Source organism: Mus pahari, chromosome 22, assembly GCF_900095145.1.
Source record: "Mus pahari chromosome 22, PAHARI_EIJ_v1.1, whole genome shotgun sequence".
In the NCBI taxonomy this organism is placed as follows: domain Eukaryota; kingdom Metazoa; phylum Chordata; class Mammalia; order Rodentia; family Muridae; genus Mus; species Mus pahari.
Genome location: NC_034611.1, coordinates 27,178,329 through 27,189,853, shown reverse-complemented (window position 1 = coordinate 27,189,853; position 11,525 = coordinate 27,178,329). Strand labels below are relative to the sequence as shown.

The following is an 11,525-nucleotide window of genomic DNA, read 5'->3' as shown; positions in this document are numbered from 1 at the left end:
GGATCTTTGTGTGGTTTAGGTATCAGAGTAATTGTGGCTTCATAGAACGAATTGGGTAGAGTACCTTCTGTTTCTATTTTGTGGAATAGTTTGAGGAGAGTTGGAATTAGGTCTTCTTTGAAGTTCTGATAGAACTCTGCACTAAACCCATCTGGTCCTGGGCTTTTTTTGGTTGGGAGACTACTAATGACTGTTTCTATTTCCTTAAGGGAAATGGGACTGTTATGATTATTAATCTGATCCTGATTTAATTTGGTACCTGGTATCTGTCTAGGAAATTGTCCATTTCATCCAGGTTTTCCAGTTTTGTTGAGTATAGGCTTTTGTAGTGGATCTGATGATGTTTTGGATTTCCTCAGAATCCATCGTTTTGTCTCCTTTTTCATTTCTGATTTTGTTAATTAAGATACTGTCCCTGTGCCCTCTAGTTAGTCTGGCTAAGGGTTTAATCTATCTTGTTGATTTTCTCAAAGAACCAGCTCTTGGTTTGGTTGATTTTTTGAATAGTTCTTTTTGTTTCTCCTTGGTTGATTTCACCCCTGAGTTTGATTATTTCCTGCTGTCTACTCCTCTTGGGTGAATTTGCTTCCTTTTGTTCTAGAGCTTCTAGGTGTGCTGTCAGACTGCTAGTGTATTCTCTCTCTAGTTTCTTTTTGGCAGCACTCAGAGCTATGAGTTTTCCTCTTTGGACTGCCTTCATTGTGTCCCATAAGTTTGGGTATGTTGTGGCTTTATTTTCATTAAACTCTAAAAAGTGTTTAACTTCCTACTTTATTTCTTCCTTAACCAAGGTATCATTGAGTAGAATGTTGTTCAGTTTCCCTGTGAATGTTGGCTTTCTATTATTTATGCTGCTATTGAAGATCAGCCTTAGTCCATGGTGATCTGACAGGATGCATGATATAATTTCAATATTTTTGTATCTTTCAAGGCCTGTTTTGTGACTGATTATATGGTCAGTTTTGGAGGAGGTACCATGAGGTACTGAGAAGAAGGTATATCCTTTTGTTTTAGGATAAAATGTTCTGTAGATATCTGTTAAAACCGTTTGTTTCATAACTTCTGTTAGTTTCCATGTGTGTCTCTTTAGTTTCTGCTTCCAGGATCTGTCCATTGGTGAGAGTTGTATGTTGACATCTGCCACTATTATTGTGTGAGGTGCAAGGTGTACTTTGAGCTTTATTAAAGTTTCTTTAATGAATGTGGCTACCCTGGCATTTAGAACACAGATATTTAGAATTGAGAGTTTCTCTTGGTAGATTTTACCTTTGATGAGTATGAAGTGCCCCTCCTTGTCTTTTTTTTTTTTTTTTAATAACTTTGGGTTGGAAGTCAATTTTATTTGATATTATAATGGTTACATCAGCTTGTTTCTTCAGACCGTTTGCTTGGAAAATTGTTTTCCAGCCTTTTACTCTGAGGTAGTGTCTGTCTTTGTCCTTAAGGTGGGTTTACTGTAAGCAGCAAAATGTTGGTTCCTCTTTGTGTAGCCAGTCTATTAGTCTATGTCTTTTTATTGGGGACTTTAGTACATTGATGTTAAGAGAAATCAAAGAAAGTAATTGTTGCTTCCTGTCATTTTTGTTATTAAAGTTGGGATTCTGTTCTTTTGGTTGTCTTCTTTTCGTTTTGTTGAAGGATTACTTTCTTGCTTTTTCTAGGGTGTAGTTTCCATCTTTGTGTTGGTGTTTTCCNTTTATTATNNTTTGAAGGACTGGATTTGTGGAAAGATATTGTGTGAATGTGGTTTTGTCATGGAATACTTTGGTTTCTTCATCCATTGTAATTGAGAGTTTTGTTGGGTATAATAGCCTGGGCTGCCATTTGTGTTCTCTTAGGGTCTATATAACATCTGTCCAGGATATTCTGGCTTTCACAGTCTCTGGTGAGAAGTCTGGTGTAATTCTAATAGGTCTGCCTTTATATGTTACTTGACCTTTTTCCCTTAAACCTTTTAATGTTCTGTCATTATTTCATGCTTTCTGTCAGAATTTATTTTTATTGTTCTGATTATTATGTGTCTGGAAGAATTTCTTTTCTGGTCCAATCTATTTGGAGTTCTGTAGGCTTCTTGTATGTTCATGGGCATCTCTTTCTTTAGTTTAGGGAAGTTTTATTCTATAATTTTGTTGAAGATATTTGCTGGGTCTTTAAGTTGAAAAATCTTCATTCTCATCTATACCTATTATCCTTATGTTTGGTCTTCTCATTGTGTCCTGGATTTCCTGGATGTTTTGAGTTAGGATCTTTTTGGATTTTGCATTTTCTTTGACTGTTGTACCCATGTTTTCTATGGAATCTTCTGTACCTGAGATTCTCTCTTCCATTTCTTGTATTCTGTTGCTGAAGCTCACATCTATGGTTCCTGGTTTCTTTCCTAGGATTTCTATCTCCAGAGTTGTCTCTTTTTGGGTTTTCTTTATTGTTTGTGCTTCCATTTTTAGATCTTGGATTGTTTTGTTCAATTCCATCACCTGTTTGGTTGTGTTTCCCTGTAATTCTTTAAGGGATTTTTGTGTTTCCTCTTTAAGAACTTCTACCTGTTTAGCAGTGTTTGCCTGTATTTCTTTAAGTGAGTTATTAATGTCCCTTTTAAACTCCTCTACCAGCATCATGAGATATGATTTTAAATCTGAATCTTACTTTTCCAATATATTGGAGTATCCTGAACTCACTGTGGTAAGAGTGTTGGGTTCTGATGATGCTGAGTGGTCTTGGTTTCTGTTAGATTCTTATGTTTGCCTTTTGCCATTTTGTAATCTCTGGTATTATTTGTTATAGCTGTCTCTGGCTGGAGTTCGTTTTCCCTGTGATTCTGTTAGTCTCTGGCACCACTCCTGGGAGTCCAACTCTCTCCTGACTCTCAGTGGTCACAGCACTTTCTGCAGACAAGCTCTCCTCTGGCAGGGAAAGTGCACAGAGGTCTGGGTCTCAGCTCTGCCTCCTGGTTGAAGATGAAGGTCTGCAGTGACCCTGTCCAAGAAGCTATGTTGCATCTGCAGTTTATGTGCTCTCCTGCACAGACTTGTCTCTGAGGGACCTGGGATACAAGATGAGGCAGATGATCTGGGGACCCCCTGAGTGAGCGAAGCAGAGCTGGGAATTGATGTAAAATCAAGAGGAATGTATTGTTCTAACATGTTGGGCACACACCTGCACATGGAGAGAGAAAAATGACCCACTATTTCCTTTTTTAAGTTGAATATTGCATTTTATTTTCCTGTTACTTATGCTTTCAAAAACACAACATAAAAACTCAGGGAAATGAAATAGTTCAAATTATCACTATTTTCTACATTTGTTGGAGAACTGAAGTGTACAGTAAACCATAGGAAAATGAATATGGTTGTGCTGACTACTTGTAAGATGTCTGGAGTTTATAATCGGCAAACAACAAGTTAATAAATGTTACATGTGGCAAAACCACTGATAAATAAGTTTGTTTTATGGAAAGGGAAGAATAGTTGTTTGTTTGAAATTTTTCCTTGAATTATGTAATATTTTAAATGTTTACAAGCTATAACATATAATTAAATTATGTATGGTGAAAATAAATATGTTAACTTCTAAACTTAGGGTACAATGGAGTACAAATATAACTACACTAGTGACTGAAAAAAAATGGAAGCACTAAGAAAGAATGCTATTCAAATGTTCATTTGCTGTCAAATGATGTATTTCTACTATTGAGAGTAAAGTAAAACTCTATGTAATGTTTTTATGTGCTGTGAAATATTATTATTGTTTCCTTGTTCAGAAAATCTGCTGTAAGGCTAGCAGAAAAGAAACACCAACCTGCTATGCCACACAACATATCTGCGTATCTTAGAGAAGCTCGCGGTGGCCCTTCTATTGATGAAGAAGAAATAACTGAAGAAAAGTTTCAGGAGTTCTTAAATATCTTAAAGAAGCTGTGAGTATTCTTAATGGACCAATTCATTTCCCAGAACACTATTGTAATGTGTTGATTTTAGTTGGTTGGTTGAAAATGCATGTGCCTTATTTATTCATGACTTACCATGAGTGTTGGAATCAGAAGAGGAATGCTTGGAGACTATTCTATGACAACAACCGTCATGAACTCAATATTCATGATGAGCTCTGGATAGCTACCATTTTTAGTTTCACATTGCAAGAAATACATAGAGTCTGTACTGATGTTAAGTTAAAACTTATTCTTATGATTTCATTAGTTTTTGAATATTTGATGGCTTTTCACAGAACTTAAATTGTCTTTTCTATCACAGAGCCTTTAAATACACTTACCTCATATTACCTGTCATTTCCTGGAGCATTTTTTCTTTTAACTGGGACACCACTGCTTAGTGGTAGAAAGCAAAGAAAAGGAGAGGGGAGGAACATAGCAACAGACAAAAAAAATGGATTATAATACAGTTGCATCATCTAACATTTCTCCTTCCTTCCTCTACATTTTCCCATATAACTTTCCTCTCTCCCTTTCAAATTCATGGTCCCCTTTTAATTAATTGTTACATAACTATATGTTTATATATATACATCCATGGCAGTTCTTTGAGGTAGATGTGATGTGTTATTAGAACAATATTTGTGCTAAAATCAGTCTCTGTGCTTCTATAAAATGTGCCTTTATTCCTTGCCCACTTAATACTAATACATTAATGTTATTTTTGTTGCTTATTAAATTATTACTTACTTAGTGACTTAAATAATGTACATTTTGATATCTTTGTGTGTGTGTGTGTATGTGTGTGTGTGTCCATGTGTTTATTTTTGTTTTATTATCTTTAGGCAAAATGTATTTGCTCTGCTTAATATGTCATACTTCCAACTTAGGTATGTCACCTAAACCAATAAACCAAGAAAGGGTCAGATACAGATATATGTACCCACCCAATGGACAGAAGCAGCTGACTTCTGTTGTTGAATTAGGGAAGACTGAAAGACGCTGAGTAGAAAGATGACCATATAGGAGGAACAACATTCTCAATTAATCTGGACCCCTGAGATCTCTCAAATACTGTATCACCAAACAGACAGCATACACCAGCTGATATGAGGCCTCCAAAACACACACAGTAGAGGACTTCTGGGTCTGTGTTTATTCAGAGATGATGCACCTAACCCCCAAGAGAATGGAGGCCCCAGGGAGTTTAGAGATCCAGTGGGGTGGGGAGTCGGAGCATCATGTGGAAATGGGTGGGTTGGGAAGGAGGTATAGGATGTGGAGCAGACAGAGGGTGAGGAATGGAATATGGGGTGTTAAAAATAAAATAAAAATAAAGTAAAAATTTCAAAAATGTTTTAAAATATATTGTGAAATAATATATTAATATGGTAAATCTGTGTTAGTAGATATATTATAGTAGAAGACCTTGTTTATTTCTAAACTGCAGAAGATTGGAATAAAGATACATTTTTAAAAGCACACTAATGTGTGAGCAACTGTAATATGAAGCATTTTAAATTATAGTATGGAAATGTTATGGTCAACTTTGTAAACTAATACAGATACATAATAAATAACAGTTATTATTTGTTCATATATCATAAGGAAAATATATATTCTTTTGTAAGGAAAGAATTACCTTGAGATGGTAGCAAACTTTTTTAATTCATTCACATAAAGTACGTACAGAGCAATTTTGATTCATTTGGGTTTGACAACAATGATAACATGAGTTCATCCCTACTATAGATTAGTGAACAGAAAATTAAGAGGTAGAATATTTCCAAAGAATGCACAGCTAATGTTCAGAGCCGTCTGGTTCGTTTCCTGCTTTCTTCTGATGACTACAGTGCATACCTCCCTTGTAAAACTGTGTCCCTTACTGCTACAAACAGACCAAGACCCAGGGGCATTCTCTTTCATAATATCTACATGATTACAACAAGGTTGATATTTCTGTTCTTTGTTACCTCATCTCAAGTAATTGTCTTCTTATAGTCACACTCCTGTACCATCTGTGATCATGGTTCCTATCAGAAATACCTATTCTGACAAAGCAGAATACTACACAATTCTTTATTAATCCAGCTTCAAATGAAGTTTGTTTCTTCTAGACGAGAACCTTCCCAGCCTATTTCCAAGCAGCTTTCCTTCCAGTGCGGCTTTTCCTCAAAACTTGAAAGCTTCATAGCATGTTACTCTGATTGGCACATAGCCCGGAAATGTAGTCCCAGACTGTGGTTCCTTATCTTATGAGGCACTTCACTAGAGGACACAGTAGGAGATCCAGGCTGCATTTGGATTTTACATGGCCCAATTCTAAAACAGCAAATAGGCTGATTTCTTTCAGGGAGTGAGTCCTCTGAGTCCTTCCTGAGAAGTGGCGCTGCATCACTGCTCTGCTGAAACCTAATGATCTTCGGATGCCACGGTCCCTCGAAGGAAGCATCTTTAATTGGAGAAAGTAGAAGAGATAACAACTGGGCCAGGTTTTCTCTAAGGATCTCAAGCTGCTTTCACAGTTTGTGTTTTAGTTCCCTGCATTTCATACTCTTTGCACCATCCCCACACTCATATAAGTCACCTTTTTAAAAAGTAGCAGATTATAAATAAGAAATTGTTTTCTACAAGAATTCCATAATAATATTTTAGAAGCTGGTGGTATTATAGTCAGCACCACAGATGGATAGCCCACCTTGAATCTCCTCATGACAATCACAGTTTTACTACAAAGACATGAATGGTTCCCAACCCACCAGCATTAAATTCCATCCCTGACTCTGAACTGAATCCTGAGTCCTTCCAAGATCTCCCCATTCTCCCCAGCCCTCCTCCTCTCTTGTGTACTTTTCAGGAATGTGTCCTTCTTACTGACATTGTGCTACAAACCATGATGTAGACTGACATGACCACGCTTCTTATTACAGAATATACTGAGGCATTTGGCTGCTACCTTCTTATTTCATACAATACCCCACCCTGTCGCCCATCAGAGAGAATTTCACTGATTGTTTCCACCAAGCTCTGTCTGCTGAGGCTGGATTAGCCTTCTTCTAAGCCCTGACCACTGAGTTACGGTATGGTGCTCAGTGCACTTTTTGGTTTATATTTAAGAATATAAGCTCCACAGAAAGTAAAATGCTGGTTGTTCCTGAAATTGTGATGTTGGAAAAATTACTAAAAAGAATACAATGATTATGTTGAGTTTGTTCATATATGTGTAAAATTACAAATCCATAAGGCCCAAACTATTTAAATGTTCAAAATTGTCCATAGCTTCTAGTTGTATTTATTGTTCAATGCTTAGTCCTCCTGGCAAGTGTTTTCTTTTGAAGTGACCCCCTTTGCCAACTATGCATAGATTCAATAAAAATATTCATCAGAATATACTTCCCCTTTAAGATTTGTCTAAGGAATGGGTAGACGAAAGAACAAGCTGATGTCCTAGTGATCATCAATCAAAAGTAGCATTTGAGAAATGATTCTAAACTCTATTTTACCATCTTTAGAATGTACTTACATTGCTGTGATGAGCACCTCTAGCATTTTTCTAGTTTCCTCACTCCTGTTTTTGTCTATTGTAGTTTAATTCCCAACTCCAGGTCTTATTGTAGAGTTCAGTGCCTTAATGAGCACACAGAATTACCACATGAATTTGTAGCCAATACAATATTCTTTAAAAACAATATTCTACATTAGGTCTCCCAAGCAACTTTTCTATCCTCCCTCCTCTCTTCCCTTCACCCTATCTGTTTGACAATCGACTTACTGATGCTGTATCTTTTAGTTCTCAAATAGGTACTGTGTCATGCCACCTCAATGATGTGATGTCTGCTGGTGATTTTAATGTTTCAAGGCCCTCATACATCATCAACACTAAATTCAGAATTACTGGATTGAAATAGAAGTTATGATAAAGTCAGTGTGACTAATATCAAACTGAATTATCAGTATTCAATAGATTGTTAATTTTCTCAGGAATATTTTATTTCATTTGAAAGTAACTACAGCAACTCAAAATTAACATCTATTTAGTAAAATTTAAGCAGTATTACACAGAATTTTAGAGAGTGTAAGGTAGTTACTTTTAAAATTCTGCTAACTTACTATCTACTCACTAAAGCAGCATAACAACTTATACGATCATGGTTCATTTAGTCAGAAATAAACAAAGGACTACAGACCTGACAACTTATTCACCAATGAGTGGAATTTAGTTGAGTCACATTTGTGTTTTGCACATAAAACATGAATCTCCATTGCAAATGTGATTAACATAAAAGTGTTCATGTTACTAAATATGGCTAGCACCCTTAGGAGAACTACCTACCCACATGGTTTTGAGTTTATATGTAGAATCAGAGGCTATACTTAACTCTTAGAATACAGAAACAGTTATGAGACTGGGCCATACAATTTTTCATTGTGAGATTATATGGCATGTCTAAGATGCATGTTCCTATTGAGAATTAGCAAGAAGAAGATATTCATCCTTTAACTTTAAGGAATTTATAATTCTGCCAACAGTATGACCATTGAAGAGGATTTCTTGTTCCAGAAATGAACAGCTCATTACATACCTAAGTTGGAAGTTTGACATATTAAGCAGAGCAAACGAAAAAGAAACACATGAACACACACACACACACATACACACACACACACACACACAAAGATATCAAAACGCACATGATTTAAGTCACTAAGTATATAATAATTTAATAAGCAACAAAAATAATGTTAATGTATTAGTATTAAGTGGGCAAAGAGTAAAGGTGGGATTTGGGTCTGGAGAACTGTGACACAGGGTCAGCTCCTGGGTGCAGATGGAAACTAGAAGGCCATCACATTTTTCTTAGTGTAAATTTCTCCCCTTTGAGAATATGGCTTGCTTCTCACCAAGGGCTGTGTCTAACTCTTCTTCAGTATATGCCCTACTACTGAGTCTCATTAGCCTTCAGATTCTGTACTCTTGCCTTCTGATGTCTTGTTCAATGTTTCCTTTTTTTAGTTGGGTCTTATCTGGAGTCAGTTGCATTTACTGGGTTTTTCTAATATGCATCTACACCTTCAAAAATACACCTAACAGTTGATCATTATGAAATTATTTGTTTCAAATGTTTATAAATAAAATTTATTTCTTTAGAACTTCCACTCATAATTACTGACTTGTGATACAATTTTATTATATTTTAAATGTGTTCTGCATTTTGAGTAATTATTCTGTTTTATTAAATTTTATGTCAATTTCATATGGATTTAGGAGTGATTTTCTTTTATGACCTCTTTTGTTACTTGTTGAGAAAATATCTTAGTGCTTTGTAAGTGTACTCAATAGACAAATGGTAACTTTCTTATTTAGGAGCTTGGTAGATATTTATATATTCTTTAAACTTCCCTAGTGGACCTTAGAAAAGTTTCATATAGGTTTATGTTTTTAAAAGAGAGTTTCCCTTTTTAAAACATTTTTATCAGTTATTTTGTTTGTTTACATTTCAAATGTTACCCCCCTTCCTGGTTTACCCTCTGAAAACCCCTATCCCACCCCATCCTCCTGCTTCTATGAGGGTGCTCCCCCCCCCACCCACCCACTCATTCATGCCTCATTGCCTTAGCATTCCCCTAAGCTGGGGCATCAAGTCTTCACAGGATCAAAGGCCTCCCCTCCTACTGATGCCAGATAAGGCCATCCTCTGCTACAAATGCAGATGAAGCCATGGATCCCTCCATGTGAAGTCTTTGGGTGGTGGTTTAGTACCTGGAAGTTCTGAGGTGTCCGGTTGGTTGGTATTGTTGTTCTTCCTATGGGATTGCAAACCTCTTCAGCTCCTTCAGTCCTTCTCCTAACTCCTCCATTGGGGTCCATGTGCTCAGTCTGATGGTTGGCTGCAGGCATCCTCCTCTGTATTTGTCAGGCTCTGACAGAGCCTCTCTGGAGACATTCATATCAGACTCTTGTCAGCAAGCACTTCTTGGCATCAGCAATATCATATGGGATGGATTCCCAGGTGGGGCAGTCTCTGGATGGCCTTTCTTTCAGTCTCTGTCCTACTCTTTGTCCCTGTATTTCCTTTAGACAGGAACAATTCTAGGTTAAAATTTTGAGAAGGGTGGGTGGCCCTATACCTCAACTGGGAATTGGACATGCCTAACCTCTGGATATGGTCTCAACAGGTTTTCTCTTTGCATTGTTGGGTATTTCAGCTGTTATCCCCGTTGGGTCCTGGGAGCCTCTTGTTTTCCTGGCGTCTGGAACTTTCTATTGGCTACACCCAGTTTCCCATCCTGACCTTCTGTACATCTCCCCTGTCTCCTCCCATATCTGATCCTGCCCCCTTCTTTTTCTCTTCCCCTTCCTCTTTTCCTCCCATGTCCCTCCCACTCTACCTCCCATGATTATTTTGTTCCCCTTCTAAGTAGGACTTAAGCATCCACACTTTGGTTTCCCTTCTTCTTGAGCTTCATATGTTCTGTAAGTTGTATTGTGCATATTCCAAGCCTTTTCCCTAATATACACTAATCAATGCGTACATGTCATGTGTGTTCATTTGTATTGGGTTACCTCACTCAGGATGATATTTTCTGGTTCCACCCATTTGCCTGTGAATTTCATGAAATCATATGATGTCACTAGTTACATATTCCTATTGCTGTGATAAAACACCTTACAAAAGAAACTTAAAGGACAAAGGCTTTTTTTTTTTTTTCAAGTTGCATTTTAAAGGTAGATTCAATGTTATCAAGAAAGGCGTGGCATCCAAATCCTTAACAGCTCGTTAAATTACATTCCCAGTCAGGAAGCAGATACTGAGAGATACATATGCTTATCTTGCTTCCATAATTTTATTCAGGCTTACATAACATCCTAGTGAGTTATGCTGTTCACATAGAGTGACAGCCTTCCCACCTCTGTTAACCTGATCAATATAACTCTCCACAGATGTCTTCAGAGACTTTTCTTCAAGGTGATTCTAGACTCTGTTAAGTTTGCAACCAATGTAAGCCCTAAACCTAGAATAAGATTATTTTATTATACTCTTTATGAATCTTTAATATATGTGAAAGTTATTTAACTAGGAGCCTATGTATTTGTAAATGGCTGCCTTAATGAACACACAGTATTTTAATATATTTACATATATATTCTTTTAATCATTATAAATGATTAATGAAATCTAGGAATAATGGTAATTTTATCATATATATATATCTTTCAAATTTAAGAACAAATTAAGAAATATATATATATATATATATATATACATATATATATATATCCATTTTGTGGTAATTGGAGCATTAAAGCAATGACAAAATGGTTTTCATGTATTTTAGTAATTTGTTTGTAGAAATTTCCCATACCTTAAAATGTAGGCTTTTAAAAGAATTGTGACAGAATATCATATAACTTGCCTGAGTTTTATCATTTAAATATATATTAAATATATCTAGTTTCTAGTGCATTATAAGACTTAAAGAGCATGTACAAGAAGTAACTAAATCATGTACATGAAGTACCTAAATGCACAAAAGTATACAGTATAGAATTCTCTCTCTCTCTCTCTCTCTCTCTCTCTCTCTCTCTCTCTCTCTCTCT

At 36.3% G+C, this 11,525-nt stretch overlaps 1 protein-coding gene across 1 annotated transcript in view; it reads left to right on the top strand.

Moving 5' to 3' along the window:
• Cnbd1 (cyclic nucleotide binding domain containing 1) overlaps positions 1-11,525 on the top strand; it is a 219,496-nt gene that overhangs the window by 38,839 nt on the left and 169,132 nt on the right. Inside the window, exon 4 of the mRNA XM_021221891.1 lies at positions 3,758-3,913. Coding sequence (XP_021077550.1) covers positions 3,758-3,913 — 156 coding nt within the window. The remainder of the gene's footprint in view (positions 1-3,757; positions 3,914-11,525) is intronic.